We start from the raw sequence: 25,232 nt of genomic DNA on the forward strand, positions 1-25,232 counted from the left end.
CTTACTGTGGGTGGAGTGAGGCTTGAAAGCCAGGCGATGGTTATAAAAGACATATATTGTCACAAATACAAACTGGAAACTGTATATAATCCGCAATATATAACTTCAACTTTAAAATTGTTTCAAACAGTCCGTCAAAGAGTTTTTAAGTATCAAATCCTTGTTAACATCCATCTTCGCAAACAGCTTACTGTCCTCTCCGGGCTGCCGATTTCGGGGTGGAGAGAGGCTATCCCTTTCTTGAAGTGCAGGGAATATTAACCTTGAAATAACTCTCCCCCCTGTACCCTGCCTCCGGAGGTAATTCTTTAAAATAGTCTCTGAAGGAATTCAGATAGTATACTGCTTTTCGTCGGCACTGGTCTCCCTTTTTGTTACACTGCTTCTTAAATCAATCAGTGGGAGAAGGTGGCTTCCGTTTTTTCCCTTACTCCCGTTTGCCAAATTGTAATCCAATATCATAATGTAATATATTGAAGCTTTACTCACGGGTTCCAATTTTTCCAAATCTGCTAATTTGGAAGAATCTGCCGCCCACCAAAATGGCCCCCGCGACTACAACCCTTTCACTCCGGGGCTCTTATTAGAGCTCACCAAAGGATCGGGGAGTCGCTAAAAAATGGGGCACCGCTGGAGCTTTGTTTCCAGAACTCTCTATCTGGAACTCTTTTGGGGCGCTGCGGCGCTTTCGCAGCCTTCCCCCCCCCCCTCAGCAAAGCCGGGCTGTCTCAGCGCTCGAGACAAACCCCGCCGGGCCAGATCGGGCGACAAACCGGAAGTCCCGGCACAGTTGTTACTAAGCATGTCACTCTACTTCAAACTGTATATATGTGCTCTTTCAAAAAGTAGTTAGGCGTTGAGAGGTTGGGGTTGGCCTAGGGTGTGATTTTTCATTTGTGGTTGGCTGTGGTGGTCTTTGTTTCATTTGTGAGTGGGGTGGGTGGGTGTTTCGGGTCAGGTTGGCCATATAGATTTCTATGCTATTCATGGGTTTTTGTCATTGTCTTGTTGGGCTGTGTATGTGATAAAGGGGAACCATACCAGGGTGAAGCCGTCTTCTTCTATTGCACATATTTCTGTAAATCAAGAAAATCTTTAATTAAAAAAAACAAGTAGTTAGGCTGTGTCAGGCCGGCTCTAGGTAAGGTCCCGCTGGTGCGGGGTGGCAGGGCGCCGGGCTGGGAGGCAGAAACCGGGTGGGACGCTGCGAGGGCGGGGTCGTAAGAGCGATCTGCGCGTCTCAGCGCCAGGGCGCCCAACCTGCTCCAGACTGCCCTGGGCTGTGTTACCCCGGGTCTCTATATCCTGATATGGTTGGACCCTTTCCATCATTGTTCCCTGATATAGCGACCTGATGGTACTGCCCAATTTGTTTTTAATGTTCCTAGATGATGCCAATAAAGGTTTTGCTTGCTTGCTTGCTTGCTTGCTTGATCATTGTTTCCAAGATTCAGTAAATGTATTCGATGTTACATATGTCAGAGACTGTAAGGGCCAGTAGCAGTAAGAAATTAGACAAATGGGGAAAGGATGCAGTTGGCTCCCTTCTAAACACAGGTGGGGTGTTTTTCTTTTTGTTCGTAATTCTGGATGTCCTGCATTAGCTCAAGCCTATAGGACTTGATGACCTTGGAAGACTCTTCCTAATCTATGATTCTGTGATGTGACAGATATGCTTACTTCGGAAATCTTCCCATTGCTGATGCTCCATTGAGCCAAAAACATTGCACAAAGCTTTATCAGACTTGTAATTATTAAAATTACTATAATCAGTTCACCTGGTAAAGCACCAGAAGGCACAATGAAAATAAGGAATCAAAAACGAAATCTGAAATGATTAAAAGCACCCCAGGGTTCCATTGACAGCTATGGTAAGGGGGGAGAGAGGAGGCCAGGCTCTGTTATTTCACTCAGTTTCCCTCTTTCATTGTATAGGTCAGGTTTCAAATCACTCTATATTATTTAGCATTCAATGCATTTTTTGGTAACAGTCAAAGTGGATACCTGCCCCTTTAAGAACAGAATTGCCAAAGTCGGCTGTCACCAACTCCATCCTGTTCAAGTCAGGCTAATGATAGTAACAATATTGTAGAGAGGCAAAGGAGAGTAGAATGTTATTTGGGATCAGGATGTTGTTGTTGCTGCTGCTTCTGCTGCTTCCCAGTATGGTGCCCAAAGTGCACACTGTTGTTTGCAGCAGAAATAACCCTGTTCATATTCCACATGAGTGGTATGAACCAGGTGACCTTATCATTGGTGGGATAGGGTCCCATATCCATTATGTATTCCCCAGCATTTCCTTCCATAAACACCCACCTCACCCCTTTCTTGGCAATCCAGTGTAAGTAAATGGACCTTAAGATTATTTCCTTTAATCTGTATACATTCATATCCATCTAGAAGGTACTTTTGCTTTGGGGAAAAATGCTATGAGAAAATTATTATTATTTTTTTTATTTATTTTTTAAAAACAGTGGTAAGTATTTAAATGTATATTTTATTCTTGGCTCAGAGTAAAGAGGAGACACACTACAACCTGCTTCATGTTGGACGGTATCTCTCCATCCTCCAATGAAGCATAGATAACTCACTGAAATTCCCCAGTGAAGGAGGCAGAATTAAGGTTATGCAAGCAGTGTGCATGCATCCGACACAGAGCCATGGGAGCACTGCCTCAAAGCCGGTTAAGCCAGGCACTGGGCTGCAATGTTGAAGGATGGTATAAAATTGAAATCATGTCTAAAGCACATTGAAAACAATTAGGGCTTTAGATGCACTTAATAATAATTCGATGAAATCCCTTTCACCATCATCACTACTAGCTCATCACTCATTCTTCATATTCAAAATGGCAGCTGCAAATTCCTTTATTTTAATTTCATAGCAGTTTCTATTGCTAGGGACAGCTAGGTACTGACAATGGGATATAGAACTGATTTCAATAACGGTAGCATAGCCATGTGGCGCAGTTCTTGTTTCTAGTGAACAAACAGGAATATGGTTAAAAAAAACCTGAAGCTTAGTAAGTGAATATCTGTTCTCAATCTATAGGTTCAGATATATTTTAAAAATCTGGTTCAGATGGAAGAGAGATACAAACATCAATTCTAAGAGCACAAAGCAGTTTCAATATTTACAATAAGATATAACAGAGGTGGTTGAATCTCTCACATCTAGATGTTGGGTACTGTTTAATTCTCTATAAAATAATAACACACTTTATTTGTAGGGTGGTTAGAAAGTTCTACCAACACATCCTCGCCTTGGTGTTTGCTGTTGATGAGATCAATGAGAATCCCAAGATCTTACCCAATGCCACTCTTGGATTCCACATCTATGATAGCTATTTTGATTCAAGGATGACCTACCGAACCACTCTGGATCTGCTCTTTAAATCCCATCACTTTGTCCCCAACTACATATGTGGCATTCAGAAAAATGTAGTTGGGGTCATTGGGGGACTTAGCTCTGACACCTCCTCATCCATGGCAGACGCCTTAGGTCTCTACAAGATTCCACAGGTACAATATAATGGAGGTTTCAAAAAATAGGTATTTCATGCTGTAGTTCACTCTACACTCCTACTGGGAAGCTGTTGAATCAAGTCGAAAATGGGACATGGTAGCAATATACTGTTATATTTGAAGGGGTTAGTATGTGCATAAACCAACTATTATGAGAGCGCTAAGTTGCCAAAGATTATGTGTTTAATGTGCAAAAGTGGTGTTTCAGGTTAAGAAGAGTTTCATGTTTAGAATGGACCTTGGGAATAAATTAAGATCTTAACCAGAGGTACCACTGTATTTAAATCCTGCAAGCATTATTGTTGAAGGCAGTGCAAGGACAAAAGTTCTCCTGTTCTGGGAGAGTATCCATGTGTACAAGTATGCAGCTGTGATGACTCCAAATATATTAGGAATTAATATCTACAAAAACATATGAGCAATATTGTTTCTATGTAAAAAGGGGTCAGTGCTGTCAAAGATTAATAAATATGGGATATACAGGACTTATATTCAGATAAATGAGTGTGTTGTGAATTCTTGTTTCCACTTGGAAAGGTTTGGCTATTTCCTTTTTCAGATTTCATACGGTTCATTTGAACTGGCCATAAATGATCCCATCAAATTTCCCTCCTTTTATCGCATGGTCCCCAATGAAGATCTTCAGTACAAGGGAATTATCCAGTTACTTCTGCATTTCAGATGGAAATGGGTTGGGTTCATCACTGCAGCTAATGAAGCTGGAGAACAATTCTTGCAGACCATTGAACCAATGCTTTTCCAGAATGGAATCTGTTCAGCGTTCACAGAAAGAACAGAATACTATGTGCAATTCTCCGGTAACGTGTTTGATATGGTAGATCAATCAAAGTTTTTCTCACAAACTTTCATGAAAAGCAAAGCAAATGCAGTTGTTATATATGGAGAAAGTACATCTATTGTGTGGCTTATATATACTATTATTGCAAGGAATATGATTCAGCTAATACTTCATCCATCTGTGAGGAAAGAACCTGAAGGGAAAGTATGGATTACAGCAGCTCAAATAGATTTCATATCAAATATGTTAGGAAAACTTATGGACCCTAATATACAAATGCTCCAAGGTGCTATCTCCATTACGATTCACTCCAAGGAGATTCAAGACTTCTCAGACTTTCTGCAGGGTGTAAAGCCTTCTGGACAAGATGCAGATGGTTTTATCGAGAATTTCTGGGAACAAGCCTTTAGTTGCTCACCTTCAGAAGCCTCTCCAATGGCAGGCATTTTGGATACATGTACTGGAGAGGAGTTGCTGGAGAACCTCCCTGCACCGTTTTTTGAAATGAGCATGACCGGCCACAGCTACAGTATCTATAATGCTGTCTATGCTCTGGCACAGGCCTTACGTATTACTTGCTCACCTGAAGCCACCTGCAAAAGGATAAAGGGTGGAAACAGACTCTTTCCTCAGAATGTAGAGCCTTGGCAGGTAGGGTTTCCTGTTACAAAGTCTTTACTTTATAACCTGCTCAGTATTGCACACTCCATTGATATAAATAAATGCCAACCCATATTGTATAAGTAAATAAGGAAAATAATAAACCTTAATATATCAAAACAAACATTAACTGATTTTATTGTGATCCCTTCCAACGCTTCCCTCCACTTGTGTTGGATATGTGATGGCTTGTGGAAGACTCCAGTCAGGGCCGGCGCCTCCATTTAGGCGAGCTAGGTCGTTGCCTAGAGCACTGAAATGGAGGGGGCGCTGGCCAGCCTGCCCGCCGCCCGCCGCCGCCCGGGGAGGGCTCCACTGGATCGTGGAAGGGGAGTGAGGGATGCCGAACGAGGCAGCGCTTCTTCGGCCGCTCAGTTCCAAGCGAGCCCCGGTGCCTCGGCTGCTGCTGCTGCCCTTTGTCCCTGCAGCGGCAGCGCCCCGTCCTCGGAGCCCCCCAAAACGCTGGCCGCCCATCCACACCCCACTCCTCCTCCTGCGCTTGGAAGGGATTGCAGCAGCCGTGAAAGGTGAGCGAGGCGCAGCTGTAGGCAGGCTCTCCTCCGGGCAGCAGCGTGCAAAGTTCTCTCAGGAGGGCTGCCTTCCGGGTTCCTCTCCCGCCTCCCGGAGTGGTGAGAGTTCCCCACTGCGCCGCGCCCTCCCTCCAGCTCCTCGTCACGCCCTGCAGCAAGGCCATGCGCGGCGGGGAGCCAGAGAGCACGGCGGGAAGCTGGAGGGCACAGCGCGGCGGGTGGGAATGCCGAACTCAAAAGGTAAATATTGTGAGGAAAACACCACACACTCCCGTTCATCCCTTCGGTAAACTTTCCACTTTCTGTGGGAAGATTTGTGATAACGGGGTGGGGGGGGAGGAAGGCAGGAAGGAAGGGCGAGGGCGCAGTAGTTCGCCTCTCTCGAATGCCCCTTTCGGGCAAGCGGCTCCTCGCCCGCCGACCTGGGCTACCCCGCCGCAATCGCGCACCTCTTCCGGGCGCATGGCTTTCGGTAAGAGCACAGGGCACCCGCACGGGTGGGGTGTGCCCAGTCGGCCTCCCCAGGGCTTTTTCTGGTTGCGCTCCGCAGGCGTCGCTCCCCGCCCTTGCTCCTCCTCCTCCTTCTCGCCGCAGCTGCTCCTGCAACACCTCGGCAGCTGAAGGGTGGCATGAGGACGGTGGGGTGGAGCGAAACTGCGAGTGGCTCCCAGGCTCAGAGTCTGTGCACGAACCTGGTGGGTTTATGAGGCCACAGCGGCTGGAAGGCTGCACAGGAGCAGAGCCGAGTGTCGCCCTTTGTGCTTTGGCTGCTACAGCAGCTGCTGCTGGAGACTGCGCTGCTGGGCACATCTTCCTTGCGCGGCACCCAGGCGGGAGGGCTTCCAGCCCAGCGTGTTGTTAATTAAGTTGCCCAGTATGAATAATGGCTGCACAAAGATGAAGGACAGCACTCTCCCTCTTGTGACACTGGCCCGAGGAAGGCGCGAGTCGCCCCGCCCAGCGCTCTTGCGGGCCGGGAGAAGGATCAAGCCGAGGGCACAGAGAAAGACGGGGGGGGAGCAAGGAGGGCTGGGGAAGATGTGGAGTTGCGCCCCAAGCCATGGTGGAGAGGGGAGCCAGGGGGCTGCAAAGTTCTTGGGGGCAGCTTGCACTTTGCTTATTATTATTTATTACATTTATATACCACCTTATATTCAAAGGATTTCAGTGTGGTGTACATGTCTATCACCATCCCAATTTCATCCTCACAACAACCCTGCTAGGTAGGTTAGGCTAAAAGATGGTGTCTGGCCCAAGGTCCCCCAGTGAGCTTCATGGCTGAGTGGGGATTCGAATCCTGCTATCCCAGGCCCAACTGGACTCCAGGTTCTCCGCCCAGCCCAACTTTCGAAGTAAGATGTGAACATTGCAAACTAAAAAGAGACCCCGCTCCACCCGTCCCTAAGTTCAGTAAACCCAAGAGTCTTTCGCGTTTCCTAACTGGACAGCATGGAGAGGTGTGAGAGAGAGGAACAGCCTGTATTTTGGAGTTAGTTATTGGGCACATTAGTGGCTTAAAACACCATGAGATTGCTTCCCCCTTGCTGTTGTAAACGACAGAGGGGATTGGGATGTCTGTGCATTTATCTGTTTGGTTTCCCTACACCTGTATGCACACCCAGCTCCTATTCTTGAAGCCGTCATCTGTGATTGGTGTGGGGGTGGGGCGGCAGAAGGTGATCTCGCCTAGGGCGCAAAAAACCCTAGCAGCGGCCCTGAGTCCAGTACATCTAGAGGTGTGGCAAAGGTTGTAGCCAGTCTGCCATTGAATGCTGTGGGAGCTCCTTCATGTATCCACCTAGAACATATTTCCTTTAGAGGTGAGGACGTTTATATGAGGGAACAATTGCACACTGCTCTACTGTGTGTCCTAAATAAACCCTATTACCCAGGAACCTATACTCGCACAAGATTGCTCAAAAAGAGGTTTGTTGGTTATCAGAAGAGGGCATACTTTGACTAAATGCACAGTAACTAATACAGAGCAACATATAGCTACACTCATACAGAAATCATGGATGCCCTGAATTAATAAACTCAAGATCCTAACATGGGGGATATACCGTAGCTAAATATATTTTTCTTTTTCTTTTTATTGGTTTTCAATTTTATACATACTAGGATACAATTTCTATTTACAAATTATATTTCTCTTGCTCCTTACAGCTGCCTTCCTTTCCTCTATCTTCTTTATATCATCACTTCCTTTTGTGCATTGTTTTACAATTTACATATATTTCATTACATCTCTACACACTGTTTCTGTAGAAAAAAATCAATCTGTTCTACATTGTTTGTGAATTCCATTCATAAATTATAAAGTCTGTTTATAGTATTTTACCATGTTATTATCCTTATTATAATGAATAAAATTTTCAAAATCTGCTATGAGGTTTGAATAACAAATTTCTATTAACACGATTTCTTGATATAATCTAAAAAAAAACCTCCTTCTTTTTGATGTTTCATTGCCCTGCTGCCGTATTTTTGCAGTTAAATTAGCTATTTCCATATACTCAATGATTTTCTGCTGCCACTCCTCGACTGTGGGTGTTTGTTTCTGTTTCCACACCCAAGCCAGTATAATTCTCGCCCCTGTTGTCCCATAGAGGAAGAATTTTTGATCATTTTTTTCAATGTCTGCCCCAAACATTCCCAGCAGAAATGCCTCTGGCACTTTTTTGAAAGTATATCTAAAGATTGTATTGAGCTCATTGTAAATCTCTTTCCAGAATCTTTGGATTTTATCGCATTTCTACCACATGTGGACAAAGTCTCCCTCCTTAACTTCACATTTCCAGCACTTCTTATTTGCTGTTTTATACATTATGGATAGTTTGGTTGGGGTGATGGACCATCTGTACATCATTTTATATATGTTCTCTTTTCATAGCTGCCAAGTCTCCCGTTTTTCATGGGAACCCCCCAGATTTTAATCAGTTTCCCGCTGTTATCCCGAATAGAAAAGAATCCTGGAAATTCCCCGGATTTCCTACATGCCAGGGAGGCTCCATTTGGGTGCTGCTCTGCCCATGTCTGGGCACTGGAAATAAGGCAGCACCGGCACCGGAAGTTGCTTCTACGCTGCGCCGCTGCGATCCCACATTTTTTAGCGGGAGACTTGGCAGCTATGTCATTTTAGTAGTGTACATAGCTAACTGTTGCATTAATATAATATCTTGAGAACGTAAGCTCCTGGCCCTTTTCTTGTCCATCATCTCAAATCCCTTCTATAGCTTGAATCTTAACAAAGGCTACTCTGAAAGGTCTACAGCATTTATGTGAGCATCTCATGACTGTTGAGTTTACACTGATACAGGATTTCCCTGCTGAAATTTGGGTCCCCTCCATTGGGAACCGAAGTGGTGAACTCCTGGAGGAAAAGAATTTATATTCTTCCCAGAAAACTATTAAATTATCTTAGACTATTACAACACTTCATAGACCTTTTGATTCTCTTTCCACCTAGCTGCACTCATGCCTGCAGAGGATCTCATTCAACAACAGTGTTGGGGATGAAATTACATTCAATGAACATGGAGAATTAGCAGGTGGATTTGATATTACCAACCTGGTCACTTTCCCAAATAATTCCTATGTCAGGGTCAAAGTAGGAAAGCTGGATCCTCAGGCCCCTCCTGGAAAAGAGCTCGCCATAAATGGGGACAGAATCCAATGGCACAGAGTCTTCACTCAGGTAAGGAAATCACTGCACATAGGGGTGGCATTTTGGGGCATTAGCAAAATGCGACAGAGTGCGTGCAGAGTAGACCACACAGATGGAATCACTGAAGAAATGCAAATATATATTTGCATGGTTTAATAACAAAACTCCTCTAACATACATCTTACATAGTGTCTATAATAGTCACCCACCCATACAGCACATCATTAAACCATGCACAATTGCTGCCCTCTACTAACACTGCTACTATTAATTCTTTTAGTAAATATAAAATGAACCATTCCTTCAAAAAGAGCAAAATGCCAAAAAAGACACTGTCAAACTAAGAAGGACCAATGGCTATCAGAGAGTGTCATCCAACATGCTTGTTTGTTCATGGCAGCGCTCTTGAACAACGCTCAGGGTTAGATACATAGCTGCCAAGTTTTCGCTTTTCTCGCGAGGAAGCCTATTCAGCATAAGGGAAAATCCCTGTAAAAAAGGGATAACTTGGCAGCTATGGTTAGATAGAATGCTAGGCTAACTGTATCATTGTGAATAAACCCAGGAATCTATTAGAGTTTTTCAAATGCCGCTTGAGACTCTAGGGTTGAATTGGAATGATAGAAGCCGGGGCATATGCAGGAGATTTTCAGGTTGGCCATGCCACGGGCCCAGACCCAGGAGGAGCCCCTGCAGAATAATGCCTTGCTTGGAGTGACTTAGAGCCCGGCTGCCCATCCATGTACTCCATGGGCTGCAGGGCAAGGGATGCAGGCTCCTCTCAGTGGCTCAGTGGAGGAATCCAGGTGCTTGTCATAGTCCTGTGCTGCCAGCCATGGCAGAGCTCAGTGGAGGGAGAAGCAAGCCAACCAGCCAAACCTCAGGGGGGACTTGCCTGCAGGCAGAGTCCATATACACGCTCCACTCCAGTCCAGTCGTAAGGTCAGGAGTATCTCAGTTCATGTAGTCAGACAATCTGGGGGTCAAGAAAGCCAAGGGTCAAAGGTCACAAGAAACAAGAAGCAGCAAGGTCTGGTCAGGAATGACAAAAGTTGTTTCCTGCAACTGACTGAGGATGGAAACCCTGCTTTGGAAAGCTGGAGCCAGCAGGTTCTCATCAGGAGCAAGAAGGCTGATCAGCAGCAGGTGGAGTCCCTTCACCTTGTCCTCCTTCAGGGTGCTCCTCACAGGGGAAGCTGACTCCTGACCCATGACACCACTGGCGTTGGCCATCAGAGGAGCTGTGCAGTTCCACATCCCTAGTTAGCTGTTGGCACTGTTGTAAGTGTCAGTAGAGTGCTAAGCTTAGCTCAGAGGGGGGGGGGGAGAGAGAATGGTGGATGGAGTTGCAAGAGATAGAAGGTGGGCAGGTGGTATGTAAAGCGCGGGAGGAAGATTGCCAGGCAGGCAGACCAAGGAAGGCAGGAGGAGAAGCAGAGCAGACCCAACCCCGATTGCCAAGGGGGAGCACAAAAGGTGATGACAAGCAAAGTTTCAGAAGTTCTGTTCCATGGTCTCTTCCGACTTTGGAAGCACTGGTATCTCCTTGCCAATGGTGCAAGGGATGGTGTTGATGCCAAAATAGCACCTTGCACAGGGCACAAGGAAGCCTAGGTACACCTCTACATAGAAGGCATTAATATACTCACAAGCAGATCTCAGTTTTACTAGAACTAAAAGTGGCAATATGATTGCTCCTGCTTTGAGGATATATATTGTAAAGAAAAAGAACACTAGGTAAAGTTCAACAGCAGTTGACTTGTAAAGAAGAAATCTTCAGTACTTCTGCCCAGAAAGGAATTATTATTTTACAACTTCAAAATATATGTATTAAAAGGTAAAGGGACCCCTGACCGTTAGGTCCAGTCGTTACCGACTGTGGGTTTGTTGCACTCATTTCGCATTATTGGCCAAGGGAGCCGGCGTACAGCTTCCATGTCATGGGGCCAGCATGACTATGCCACTTCTGGAGAACCAGAGCAGCGCACAGTAAGACCGTTTACCTTCCCGCTGTAGCAATACCTATTTATCTACATGCACGTTAACATGCTTTCGAACTGCTAGCTTGGCAGGAGCAGGGACCAAGCAATGGGAACTGACCCTGTCGTGGGGATTCGAACTGCCGACCTTCTGATTGGCAAGCCCTAGGCTCAGTGATTTAACCCACAGCGCCACCAGTTTCAGCCTAAATAAATAAATAAATTCCGTATGAAGTAAAGTACCATTGGAATATTGATGTAAGATAGTTCCCTTTCAGGTTCACACTAATAAACATTTTTGGAATGTTTTAATGCCCACATCCATTTTGCTTTCAGGATTGTTAACCCAATATTTGCTAAATAGCATTCCCATTTCCTTTTATATGGAGGATGAAGATATTCTTTTTCTTATATTGAATATATGGATCCTACATTTAACATTTTTGGCCCTCTTATTTACTGATAGATCACCTGATGTTAGATGAATCCCTGAAACATTTTCTCAATCTTAACCTCTTCATGTCTCTTTGGATAGGTGCCACCCCTTTCCTTATGTAATGCCAACTGCCTTCCTGGTTATGAGAAGAAAAAGAAGGAGGGCAAGAAGTTTTGTTGTTATGATTGTGATCCATGTCCTCGTGGGATGTTCTCAAATGAGAAGGGTGAGAGATGCCATATTAGCACATAAGAGACATTTTAGTAAATTCTGAGCATATCAGCAGTGGGGTTTGCTCTGTCAGGTCTCAATTTATATTGTTTATTAACAATAGTAGAATAATTTCGCTTCAATCTCAGTAAAAGCTGACCCTATGAATAAATTATCTTAACCTTCAAGATTGAATACCAGGAGGAAGAGAGTTTAATCTGTAATTTTCCATCGCTGTATCTACGTACATTGATATTCTAAACATTACTGCATATAATATTCTCGAATGTTTAATGCAGCTCCTCCCGGTCCAATTCAATGCAACAATACATCAGATTGGTACATGCATTCTGTCCTGGACGACATTAAAGGTTTGGAGAAGGGGGCATGGAATAGAACTGGTGATCTTTTCTCTAAGAACAAGGCACTTTTGGACCCCTTCTTCTTCTTCTTCTTCTTCTTCTTCTTCTTCTTCTTCTTCTTCTTCTTCTTCTTCTTCTTCTTCTTCTTCTTCTTGACATTTTGTTCGTTTTACACATTTTAATAATGCATTTTATTGTTGTTAACCACTACTGTAGCTCCACCCCAATTCTGTTAAAATGCAACAAGTCATAAGTAATAGGAATTTTTTTAAAAAAACAACAACAACTCTTAAGCATATTCTGGATTGTTTCCAATAGTCATACAATTTTTTTTTGTTTTTTTAGGGTTGGAAACCTGTGCCAGATGTCCTCCAGATCAATATCCAAATGAAGAGCAGAATGAGTGCATTCCCAAGAAACCAAATGTCCTAGGCTTTGGTGAAACTTTGGCCATGGTTTCAACTTTCTCTGTGCTTTTATTCTCTCTGATCACAGCTGTGGTACTTGGCATTTTCATTAAGCACCGGAACACTGCCATCGTCAAAGCCAATAACAGAAGCCTCACTTACATTCTCCTAATCTCCCTCCTCTTGTGTTTCCTTTGTTCCTTGATGTTTATTGGAATGCCTAATAAGGCAACCTGCCCACTCCGACAAACGGCTTTTGGCATTGTCTTCTCTGTGGCCCTCTCTAGCATCTTGGCCAAGACTATTTCAGTGGTTTTGGCATTCATGGCTACCAAGCCAGGATCCAGGATCAGGAGATGGGTAGGCAAAAAACTGGCTTATTCCATTGTCCTTTCCTGCTCTGTGATTCAAGTAGGAATCTGTTTCTTCTGGCTGGCAACCTCTCCCCCATTCCCAGATGTCGACATGCACTCAATGACTGAAGAAATTATATTACTATGCAATGAAGGGTCAATCCTCATGTTCTATTGTGTTTTGGGCTACATGGGCTTCCTGGCCACTGTCAGCTTCACTGTGGCCTTCTTAGCCAGGAAGTTGCCTGACAGTTTCAATGAAGCCAAGTTCATCACCTTCAGCATGCTGGTCTTTTGCAGTGTTTGGCTTTCGTTTGTTCCAACTTATCTGAGCACCAAAGGGAAATACATGGTGGCTTTGGAGATCTTCTCCATCCTGGCTTCCAGTGCTGGGCTGCTGGGTTGCATCTTTTCCCCTAAATGCTACATTATTGTGGTGAGGCCTGAGCTGAATAACAGAGAGCAGTTGATACGGAGAAAGATGTAAATAACAGTATGTTGTTGTTGTTTAGTCGTTTAGTCGTGTCCGACTCTTCGTGACCCCATGGACCATAGCACGCCAGGCACTCCTGTCTTGCACTGCCTCCCGCAGTTTGGTCAAACTCATGTTCGTAGCTTCGAGAACACTGTCCAACCATCTTATCCTCTGTCGTCCCCTTCTCCTAGTGCCCTCAATCTTTCCCAACATCAGGGTCTTTTCCAAGGATTCTTCTCTTCTCATGAGGTGGCCAAAGTATTGGAGCCTCAGCTTCAGGATCTGTTCTTCCAGGGAGCACTCAGGGCTGATTTCCTTAAGAATGGATAGGTTTGATCTTCTTGCAGTCCATGGGACTCTCAAGAGTCTCCTCCAGCACCATAATTCAAAAGCATCAATTCTTCGGCGATCAGCCTTCTTTATGGTCCAACTCTCACTTCCATACATCACTACTGGGAAAACCATAGCTTTAACTATACGGACCTTTGTCGGCAAGGTGATGTCTCTGCTTTTTAAGATGCTGTCTAGGTTTGTCATTGCTTTTCTCCCAAGAAGCAGGCGTCTTTTAATTTCGTGACTGCTGTCACCATCTGCAGTGATCAAGGAGCCCAAGAAAGTAAAATCTCTCACTGCCTCCATTTCTTCCCCTTCTATTTGCCAGGAGGTGATGGGACCAGTGGCCATGATCTTGGTTTTTTTGATGTTGAGCTTCAGACCATATTTTGCCCCTTCATGGATCAATGCCTTGTCGTGGCGAAGGGGCTTGAATAACTCAGAGAAGCTATGAGCTATGCCATGCAGGGCCACCCAAGATGGACAGGTCATAGTGGAGAGTTTTGACTAAACGTGATCCACCTGGAGAAGGAACTGGCAAGCCACTCCAGTATCCCTGCCAAGAAAACTCCATGGACAAAGACAACAGGCATATAAAAATAACAGTATAGTTTGTTATTTAATTATTTAGATTCTGTAGACTTGTTAGCAGGGTAATTTCACTGTGGTTTTTCACGAACGGAAGTTACCCTAAATGATCAAAATAACAGAAGAGATTGTCTTATCATTTATGTTCTTGATACCCAGCATAATTGCATATGAGGAACAGATGAACTGGAATTAGGTGTTTGAAAAAACTATGGATGATATCCATAGCTCACTCTGAGCACCAGAGGAAAATCCATGGTGGCTGTGGAGATTTTCCATCTTGGCTTCCAGTACTGCCTTCCCTCTTTCCCCCTAAATGTTACATTATTTTTATACTGCCTGAACTGAATAATAATAATAATAATAATAATAATAATAATAATAATAATAATAATAATTTATTATTTATTATTTATACCCTGCCCATCTGGCCGGGTTCCCCCAGCCACTCTAGGCGGCTTCCAACAAAATATTGAAATACAGAAATCCATCAAACAGTAAAAGCTTCCCTGAACAGGGCTGTCTTGAGATTCCTTCTAAAGGTCTGCTAATTGTTGTTCTCTTTGACCTCTGGTGGGAGGGCATTCCACAGGGTGGGTGCCACTACCGAGAAGGCCCTCTGCCTGGTTCCCTGTAACTTGGCTTCTTGTAGTGAGGGAACCGCCAGGCGGCCCTCGGCGCTGGACCTCAGTGTCCGGGCAGAATGATGGGGGAGGAGAGGCTCCTTCAGGTATACTGGACCGAGGCCGTTTAGGGCTTTAAAGTTCAGCACCAACACTTTGAATTGTGCTTGGAAACATACTGGGATTCCCGTACTGGGAATAATAGAGACAAGCTGATACGGAGCAAAGTATAAATGACAGAAGAGATCGCAGTATATGTGTATGAATGAAACTATGGATGAAATCCAACATATCCAACAATCTGAATGCCTACACCTTCCCTTACCCTACTTTTGCTGCATCCACTTTCCCAATAGATTCTTAAACTCCTGAGCAGATGTTGAGGTGCGTAGGAAACTGCAGATAGAGAAATGGGGAAAGGGAACTTTGTAAGCTTCCTTATATTGAGTGAAAGCATTGCTCCATATATCAGGGCCATGCACTACACTCAACCAAGTCTCTGTCCAAATTATGGAAGAATTTGGACAGTTTGGGTTGTATGATGTGTAGCTGTTGGGAAGAAATATCAGGCAAGAAGTGGAGACAGGCACTAGGCTGGGGAAATTGTGTATAGTCTGAGACCTTTCTGCTCATCAGCTATGTCTTCCCCAGAGAATGTAAAACCTTTGTGCCATCTAAGATGCTAGTGAGCTATGACCCTCCCTTCTCTGCTCATCTCATCATTTTTTTGATGAGAATAACAGAAGATGGAACAGTTGTTACTAAGCATGTCACTCTACTTCAAACTGTATATATGTGCTCTTTCAAAAAGTCGTTAGGCGTTGAGTGGTTGGGGTTGGCCTAGGGTGTGATTTTTCATTTGTGGTTGGCTGTGGTGGTCTTTGTTTCATTTGTGAGTGGGGTGGGTGGGTGTTTCGGGTCAGGTTGGCCATATTGATTTCTATGCTATTTGTGGGTTTCTGTCATTGTTTGTTGGGCTGTGTATGTGATAAAGGGGAACCATACCGGGGTGAAGCCGTCTTCTTCTATTGCACATATTTCTGTAAATCAAGAAAATCTTTAATAAACAAAACAACAAGTAGTTAGGCTGTGTTATCCAGCGTCTCTATATCCTGATATGGTTGGAACCTTTCCATCATTGTTCCCTGATATGGCGACGTGATTGTACTGGCCAATTTGTTTTTAATGTTTCTAGATGATGCCAAAAAAGGTTTTGATTGATTGATTGATTGATCATTGTTCCCAAGATTCAGTAATGTAATCGATGTTACATATGTCACAGAATGTAAGGGCCAGTAGCAGTAGGAAATTAGTCAAATGGGGAAATGATGCAGTGGGCTACCTCATAAACACATTTTGACAGGGGAATTTTGGGGGGAAAGATGGTTGTCTCCCTACATGTGGGGTGTTTTTCTTTTGTTTGTCATTCTGGATGTCCTGCATTAGCTCAAGCCGATAGGACTTGATGACCTTAGAAGACTCTTCCTAATCTATGATTCTGTGATGTGACAGACATATTTACTTCGGAAATCTTCCCATTGCTGATGCTCCATAGAGCCAAAAACATTGCACCAAACTTTATCTGACCTGTAATTATTAAAATTACTATAATCAGTTCACCTGGCAAAGCACCAGAAGGCACAATGAAAAATAAAGAATCAAAAACGAAATCTGAAATGATTAAAAGCACCCCAGGGTTCCATTGACAGCTATGGTAAGGGAGGAGAGAGGAGGCCAGGCTCTGTTATTTCACTCAGTTGCCCTCTTTCATTGTATAGGTCAGATTTTAAATCACTCTATATTATTTAGCATTCAATGCATTTTTTGGTAACAGTAAAAGTGGATACCTGCCCCTTTAAAAACAGAATTGTCAAAGTCAGCTGTCACCAAATCCATCCTCTTCAAGTCCGGCTAATGATAGTAACAATATTGTATAGAGGCAAAGGAGAGTAGAATGATATTTGGGATCAGGATGTTGTTGTTGCTGCTGCTTCTGCTGCTTCCCAATATGGTGCCCAAAGTGCACACTGTTGTTTGCAGCAGAAATAACCCTGTACATATTCCACATGAGTGGTATGAACCAGGTGACCTTATCATTGGTGGGATAGGGTCTCATATGCATTATGTATTCCCCAGCATTTCCTTCCAACACCCACCTCACCTGTTTCTTGGCAATCCAGTGTAAGTAAATGGACCTTAAGATTATTTCCTGTAATCTCTATACATTCATATCCATCTAGAAGGTACTTTTGCTTTGGAAAAAATGCTATGAGAAAATTATTATTATTTTATTTTATTTTTTTAAAAAACAGTGGTAAGTATTTAAATGTATATTTTGTTCTTGGCTCAGAGTAAAGAGGAGACACACTACAACCTGCTTCATGTTGGACGGTATCTCTCCATCCTCCAATGAAGCATAGATAACTCACTGAAATTCCCCAGTGAAGGAGGCAGAATTAAGGTTATGCAAGCAGTGTGCATGCATCCGACACAGAGCCATGGGAGCACTGCCTCAAAGCCGGTTAAGCCAGGCACTGGGCTGCAATGTTGAAGGGTGGTATAAAATTAAAATCATGTCTAAAGCACATTGAAAACAATTAGGGCTTTAGATGCACTTAATAATAATTGGATAAAATCTTTTACCATCATCACTACTAGTTCATCACTGGACATTCTTCATATTTAAAATGGCAGCTGCAAATTCCTTTATTTTAATTTCATAGCAGTTTCTATTGCTAGGGACAGCTACGTAATGAAAATGGGATATAGAACTGATTTGAATAACTGTAGCATAGCCATGTGGCACAGTTCTTGTTTCTAGTGATAAACAGGAATATGGTTAAAAAACCTGAAGCTTACTTACCTGAAGATCACTTCTCAATCTATAGGTTCAGATTTATTAAATAATCTGGTTCAGATGGAAGAGAGATCCAAACATTAATTCTAAGAGCACAAAGCAGTTTCAATATTTACAATAAGATTCAACAGAGGCGGTTGATTCTTTCACATCTAGATGTTGGGTACTGTTTAATTCTCTATAAAATACTAACACACTTTATTTGTAGGGTGATTAGAAAGTTCTACCAACACATCCTCGCCTTGGTGTTTGCTGTTGATGAGATCAATGAGAATCCCAAGATCTTGCCCAATGCCACTCTTGGATTCCAAATCTATGATAGCTATTCTGATTCAAGGATGACCTACCGAAACACTCTAGATCTGCTCTTTAAATCCCATCACTTTGTCCCCAACTACATATGTGGCATTCAGAGAAAAGTAGTAGGAGTCATTGGGGGACTTAGCTCTGACACCTCCTCATCCATGGCAGACGTCTTAGGTCTCTACAAGATTCCACAGGTACAATATACTGGAGGTTTGAAAAAATAGGTATTTCATGCTGTAGTTCACTCTACACTCCTACTAGGAAGATGTTGATTCATAAATATCAAGTCAAAAAAGGGACATAGTTGCAATATATTGTTATATTTGAAGGGGTTAGTATGTGCATAAACCAATTATTATGAGGGTGCCAAATTCCCAAAGATATGTGTTTAATATATTTAGTGGAGGATTATTCGAAAAGTTCCAGTTTGATAAATGGGGCATTTTGATGGGCTCATATTACTGTGGTACCTCGGGTTACAAATGCTTCAGGTGTTAAGAACTTTTCTTCAGGATGAGAACAGAAATTGTTATCCAGTGGCGTGGAGGCAGCAGGAGGTCCCATTAGCTAAAGTGGTGTTTCAGGTTAAGAAGAGTTTCGTGTTAAGAACGGACCTTTGGAACGAATTAAGTTCTTAACCAGAGGTACCACTGTATTTCAATCCTGCAAGCATTATTGAAGGCAGTGCAAGGACAAACACTCTCCTGTTCTGGGAGAGAATCCATGTGTACAAGTATGCAGCTGTGATGACACCCAAAATATTAGGAATTAATATCTACAAAAACCAATGAGCAATATTGTTTCTATGTAAAAAGGGGTCGGTGCTGACAAAGATTAGTAAATATGGGATATACAGGATTTATATTCAGATAAATGTGTTGTGAATTCTTGTTTCCACTTGGAAAGGTTTGGCTATTTCCTTTTTCAGATTTCATATGGTTCATTTGAACTGGCCATAAACGATCCCATCAAATTTGCTTCCTTTTATCGCATGGTCCCCAATGAAGATCTCCAGTACAAGGGAATTATCCAGTTACTTCTGCATTTCAGATGGAAATGGGTTGGGCTCATCACTCCAGCTAATGAAGCTGGTGAACAATTCTTGCAGACCATTGAACCAATGTTTCTGAAGAATGGAATCTGTTCAGCATTCACAGAAAGAACGGAATACTATCTGCAATTCACTGGTAAAGTGCTTGATATGGTGGATCAAACAAAGATTTTCTCACAAACTTTCATGAAAAGCAAAGCAAATGCAGTTGTTATATATGGAGAAAGTACATCAATTATATGGCTTACAAGTGTTATAATTGCAAGGAATATGTTTCAGCTAATACTTAATCAATCTGTGAGGAAAGAACCTGAAGGGAAAGTATGGATTACAGCAGCTCAAATAGATTTCATATCAAATGTTCCAGGAAATCTTATGGACCCTAATATACGAATGCTGCAAGGTGCTATCTCCATTACGATTCACTCCAAGGAGATTCAAGAATTCTCAGACTTTCTGCAGGGTGTAAAGCCTTCTGGACAAGATGCAGATGGTTTTATCGAGAATTTCTGGGAACAAGCCTTTAGTTGCTCACCTTCAGAAGCCTCTCCAATGGCAGGCATTTTGGGTATATGTACTGGAGAGGAGTTGCTGGAGAGCCTCCCTGCACCTTTTTTTGAAATGAGCATGACCGGCCACAGCTACAGTATCTATAATGCTGTCTATGCTTTGGCACAAGCTTTACATATTAGGTGCTCATCTGAAGCCATCTGCAAAAGGATAAATGGTGGAGACAGACTCTCTTTTCAGAATGTAGAGCCTTGGCAGGTAGGGTTTCCTGTTACAAAGTCTTTATTTATAACCTGCTCAGTATTGCACACTCCATTGATATAAATAAATGCCAACTCATATTCTATAAGTAAATAAGGAAAATTATAAACCTTAATACATCAAAATAAACATTAGCTGATTTTATTGTGATCCCATCCAACACTACATTTATATGATCCTATGATTCTGGAAAATATTTCCTTGAATTTGCCCTGCCTGACTTCCATTAAAGTAAAGATTCTTTTTCAGGGGCAGGCTGTCTTTCTTCTAGGAGAACATGAATTCTAGGGATATTTTGTAAGTATCTTCAACAAAGCCCCTCTCACTTCTTATGTCCTGTGGTGTGACATGCCGTAGCCAAGAGCTGATGCCCTCCACTTGTGTTAGATATGTGATGGCTAGTGGAAGAGTCCAGTGCATCTAGAGGTGTGGCAAAGTTTGTAGCCAGTCTACATGCACTTTGATGTGCTTCCGAACTGCTATGTGGGCAGGAGCTGGGACTGAGCAATGGGAGCTCACCCCATTGCAGGGATTCGAACCGCTGATTTTCTTATCAGCAAGCCCTAGACTCTGTGGTTTAACCCACAGTGCCACCTGGATCCCGAGGACTTGTATATGAGGGAACAATTGCACACTGCTCTACTGTGTGTCCTAAATAAATCCTATTACCCAGCAACGTATACTCACACAACACTGCTCAAAAACAGGTTTGTTGGTTATCAAAGAGGGCATACTTTGACTAAATGCACAGTAACTAATACAGAGCAACATATAGCTACACACATACAGAAATCATGGATGCCCTGAGTTAATAAACTCAAGATCCTAACATGAGGGATATAGCTAAAAAAAAATTCTTTTTTTTCTTTTTATTGTTTTTCAATTTTATACATACTAGGATGCAATTTCTGTTTACAAATTATATTTCTCTTGTTCCTTAGAGCTGGCTTCCTTTCCCCCGTCTTCTGTCTTCCTTTTGCACATTGTTTTACAATTTACATATATTTAATTACATGCCTCTGGTACGTTTTTGAAAATATATGTAAAGATTGTATTGAGCTCATTGTAAATGTCTTTCCAGAATCTTTTGATTTTATTGCATTTCCACCACATGTGGAAAAAGTCTCCCTCCTTAACTTCACATTTCCAGCAGTTCTTATTTGCCGTTTTATACATTATGGATAGTTTGGCTGGGGTGATGGATCATCTGTACATCATTTTATATATGTTCTCTTTTCATAGTTGCCAAGTCTCCCGTTTTTCGCGGGAAACCCCCGGATTTTCATCTGTATCCCGCTGTTATCCCAAAACAAATCCCGGAAATCCCCCAGATTTCCTACCTGCCAGGGAGGCTCCATTTCGGGTGCCGCTCTGCCCATGTCTGGGCACTGGAAATCAGGCAGCACCGGCACCGGAAGTTGCTTCTATGCATGTCCAGACATGCGTGGAAGTGACTTCCAGTGCCGCACCACTGCTGATCCCGCATTTTTCAGCAGGAGACTTGGCAGCTATGTCTCTTTTAGTAGTGTACATAGCTAAATGTTTCCATGTTAGCATTAATATAATATCTTGAGAAAATAAGCTCCTGGCCCTTTTCTGGCCCATCATCTCAAATCCCTTCTATAGCTTGAGTCTTAACAAAGGCTACTCTGAAAGGTCTACAGCCTTTATGTGCATATCTCATGATTTACACTTATTCACGATTTCCCTGCTGATATTTGGGTCCCCTCCACTGGGAACTGAAGTGATGAACTCCTGGGGGAAAAGATCTTATATTCTTCCCGGAAATCTGTTAAATTATCTTAGACTATTACAACACTTCATAGACCTTTTGATTCTCTTTCCACCTAGCTGCACTCATGCCTGCAGAGGATCTCATTCAACAACAGTGCTGGGGATGAAATTACATTCAATGAACATGGAGAATTAGCAGGTGGATTTGATATTACAAACCTGGTCACTTTCCCAAATACTTCCTATGTCAGGGTCAAAGTGGGAAAGCTGGATCCTCAGGCCCCTCCTGGAAAAGAGCTCGCCATAAATGGGGACAGACTCCAATGGCCCAGAGTCTTCACTCAGGTAAGGAAATCACTGCACATAGGGGTGGCATTTTGGAGCATTAGCAAAATTCCACAGAGTGCGTGCAGTGTAGACCACACAGATGGTATCACTGAAGAGATCCAAAAATATCTTTGCATGGTTTAATAACAAAACTCCTGTAACATACATCTTACATAGTGTCTTTAATAGTCACCCACCCATACAGCACATCATATACCATTCACAATTGCTGACAAAGCAAATTACAGTGACTTATCAGCACCTGCTATCACAGCTGTAAAAACTAGGTCAGGATATGCACCCTGGCCTTTAAAGTGGCACACATCCTGTAAAACAATAAGGAACCCTAACATTTAAAGAAACTATTCAATGGGCATGTCTAGTTTTGCCACTTGAGATGAAAAGGGAATTGCTGCCCACTACTAATAACACTGCAACTAATTTTTTTTTAGTAAATATAAAATGAACCATTCCTTCAAAAACAGCAAAATGCCAAAAAGACATGTTAAACTAAGAAGGACCAATGGCTATCATAGAGTGTCATCCAAAATGTTTGTTTGTTCAAGGCAGCGCTCTACTTTGTGGTGTTAGATAGAATGCTAGGCTAACTGTATCATTGTGAATAAACACTGGAATCTTCTAGAGTTTTTCTCTTGCCACCTGAGCCTCTAGTGTTGAATTGGAATGATAGAAGCAGGGGCATTTGCAGGAGTTTCTCTGGTTGGCCCTGCCACGAGCCCAGACCCAAGAGGAGCCGCTGCAAAATCATGCCTTGCATACAAAATTTCATATTCTTAACCTCTTATCTACTCATTGTACTGCGACTTCCTCGGATCCTCCTTACTGCGATTCACTGCTAATCCACTTTAGCAATTTTTACTTCATAATCCTTTTATCCTTATATAAATTGTACTTATTCTTAATTCCAAAGAAAACCATTATCTATCGTATTTCATATTTTCCTTTACCACCAAGCCAGATCTTAAACTACAGCATTGTATATACGTCAAAATCCATTTCTTACTATTAAATTACAATACTATTCTTCTTCAGATAAACTTTAAAATTCTTCCAATCTTCTTCCACTGATTTTTCTCCCTGGTCGCGAAGCCTCCCGGTTAGATCAGCTAATTCCATATATTCCATCATTTTCATCTGCCACTCTTCCACCGTCGGTATTTCATGTGTTTTCCAATATTTTACTATCAAAATTCTAGCTGCTGTTGTGGCATATAAAAAGAATGTGATGTCCTTTTTTGGGATTTCATTCCTGACTATCCCCAATAAAAAGTCCTCTGGTTTCTTTATAAAAGTGTTTTTAAACACTTTCTTCAATTCATTATAAATCCTTTCCCAGATGTCTTTTATTTTGGGGCAAGTCCACCACATATGTTAAAATGTTCCTTCCACTGCTTTACATTTCCAGCACTTATTGTCATGTGTGTGATACATCTTTGCTAATTTGACTGGAGTTAAATATCACCTATACATCATTTTTATAACATTTTATTTCAAAACATTACATGCAGTGAACCTGACAGATTTTTTCCACAACCTTTCCCAATCCTCAATCATTATATTATGCCCAACATCTTTAGCCCATTCGATCATTACCAATTTTGTTTGCTCATCCTTTGTTTGCCACTCCAGCAGTAAATTATACATCTTAGAAAGATTTTTAGATTTTGAATCCAGTAGCAGTGTTTCCAATTTGGATTCTTCCATTTGGAAACCTATTTTTTTAATCGATCTTAAAAACCTCTTTGATTTGATGATATTGGAGCCAATCACTAAGAACATCCTTCATCTGTTCATATGCTTTCATCTTATAATGGCCTCCTTCTTGTAACAAAATATCTTTGTATTTTGGCCACCTGGCTTCCATGTTTAGCCTTTTGTATGCCTTAGTCTCTAACGGTGAAATCCACCTGGGTGTTTTTCTTTCTAACAAATCCTTGTATGTAACCCAAACATTAAATAATGAATTTCTGATTATATGGTTTTTAATACCTTTGTGCACTTTTATCTTATCATACCTGTCACAGTGACCGGAGTGGGCTACTTCAGAGTAACGACTCTACACAGCTCTGCATTTTATCTTTTTATTGGTGCTGCGTATTTACAGTGCTGAAGGCAATGCTATTTACAGGAACACATCTTATCCACTTGAATCAGAACCTCCAAATGGCGTTTGGCGCGTTTTTCTCCAGCATAATAACTTGGGGAGACCCATCCTCTTTCCCCTACGTTTTCTGGGCAATTCCGGAGTTGGGGGGATGGGTCTGCTCCCCTTGCTTGCCCCTTCCTGTCCCACCTGGGACGCTGGCTCCGCTACCTTGCCAGAGCCTCGGACACGACTTCCTGCTTCCCCACTTGAATCGGAACTCTCCCTGCTTTCCCCTGCGCTCGGGGATGGGCTGGAACTCAGGAGGGGAGGGACTTCGCGATACCCCCTGTCCCTCACAATACCATACATATGCATGCCAACCAAAAGCATTATCAAATCCTTCCAAGTCTAATACATCTGTAATATCTAACAAAAACCATTCTTTCATCCAGCAAAAGGCTGCAGCTTCAAAATAAAGTTTCAGGTCTGGCAAGGAGAATCCCCCTCTATCTTTCGTGTCTGTTAATATCTTATACTTAATTCTGGGGTTTTCCCCCCTGCCAGATAAATTTAGATAAAGCCTTTTGCCATTCTTTGAAACACTTATATTGTCAATTATTGGTAGTACCAGGAATAAAAATAGCATTCTCGGCAATACATTCATCTTAATAACTGATATTCTACCCATCAAAGACAGTTTCAAATTAGACCATATATCCAAATCTCTCTTAATCTCGTTTCACATTTTTTCATAATTATCTTTGTACAAATTCAGATTTTTTTGCAGTCATATTTACACCCAAGTACTTCACCTTCTTTACAAACATCAAGCCAGTAGTCTCCTGTAACCTATTTTCCCCCTCTAATGTAAGGTTTTTTTCTAAGACTTTCATTTTAGTCTTATTCAATTTAAATCCTGCAACTTGTCCGAACTCCTGTATTATATCCAGCGCTTTAATAACGCTGGTTTCTGGGTCCTGCATTGTCAATACTAAATCATCCGCAAAGGCTTTTAATTTGTATTGCGTTGCCCCCACCACAATTCCTTTGACCTTTTATTCATCCCTAATCATAGTCAGCAAGACTTCCAGAACTGTTATAAACAATAAAGGAGAAAGTGGGCACCCTTGCCT

General features: G+C 42.5%; 3 protein-coding genes across 4 annotated transcripts; all 3 read left to right on the forward strand.

Moving 5' to 3' along the window:
• The first annotated feature begins 2,165 nt into the window (after positions 1-2,165).
• Positions 2,166-3,551, forward strand: LOC148684053 (vomeronasal type-2 receptor 26-like). Its single transcript, XM_088654791.1, has 2 exons — positions 2,166-2,341; positions 3,230-3,551. Exons 1-2 carry the CDS (start codon positions 2,166-2,168, stop codon positions 3,549-3,551), a joined length of 498 nt encoding a protein of 165 aa, XP_088510917.1.
• A 595-nt stretch (positions 3,552-4,146) lies between these two features.
• Positions 4,147-13,415, forward strand: LOC118095565 (vomeronasal type-2 receptor 26-like). Of its 2 annotated transcripts, XM_088654965.1 has the most exons (4): positions 4,147-4,974; positions 8,983-9,210; positions 11,695-11,821; positions 12,513-13,415. In XM_088654965.1, the coding sequence occupies exons 1-4, from the start codon at positions 4,147-4,149 to the stop codon at positions 13,412-13,414; spliced, it is 2,085 nt and encodes a 694-aa protein (XP_088511091.1). In that variant the 3' UTR covers position 13,415. The 2 variants fall into 2 exon arrangements, 1 of the variants encoding a protein (XP_088511091.1); XR_015946526.1 differs by lacking the exons at positions 4,147-4,974; positions 11,695-11,821; positions 12,513-13,415 and adding an exon at positions 5,403-5,753 and having other exon boundaries at positions 8,983-9,119.
• A 3,539-nt stretch (positions 13,416-16,954) lies between these two features.
• LOC148684054 (vomeronasal type-2 receptor 26-like) lies at positions 16,955-23,022 on the forward strand. The gene is made up of 5 exons (XM_088654792.1): positions 16,955-17,019; positions 18,012-18,303; positions 19,038-19,625; positions 21,783-22,010; positions 22,924-23,022. Exons 1-5 carry the CDS (start codon positions 16,955-16,957, stop codon positions 23,020-23,022), a joined length of 1,272 nt encoding a protein of 423 aa, XP_088510918.1.
• The last annotated feature ends 2,210 nt before the right edge of the window (positions 23,023-25,232 follow it).

Source organism: Zootoca vivipara, chromosome 12 (genome assembly GCF_965207765.1).
Source record: "Zootoca vivipara chromosome 12, rZooViv2.hap1.1, whole genome shotgun sequence".
Taxonomy (NCBI): Eukaryota; Metazoa; Chordata; class Lepidosauria; order Squamata; family Lacertidae; genus Zootoca; species Zootoca vivipara.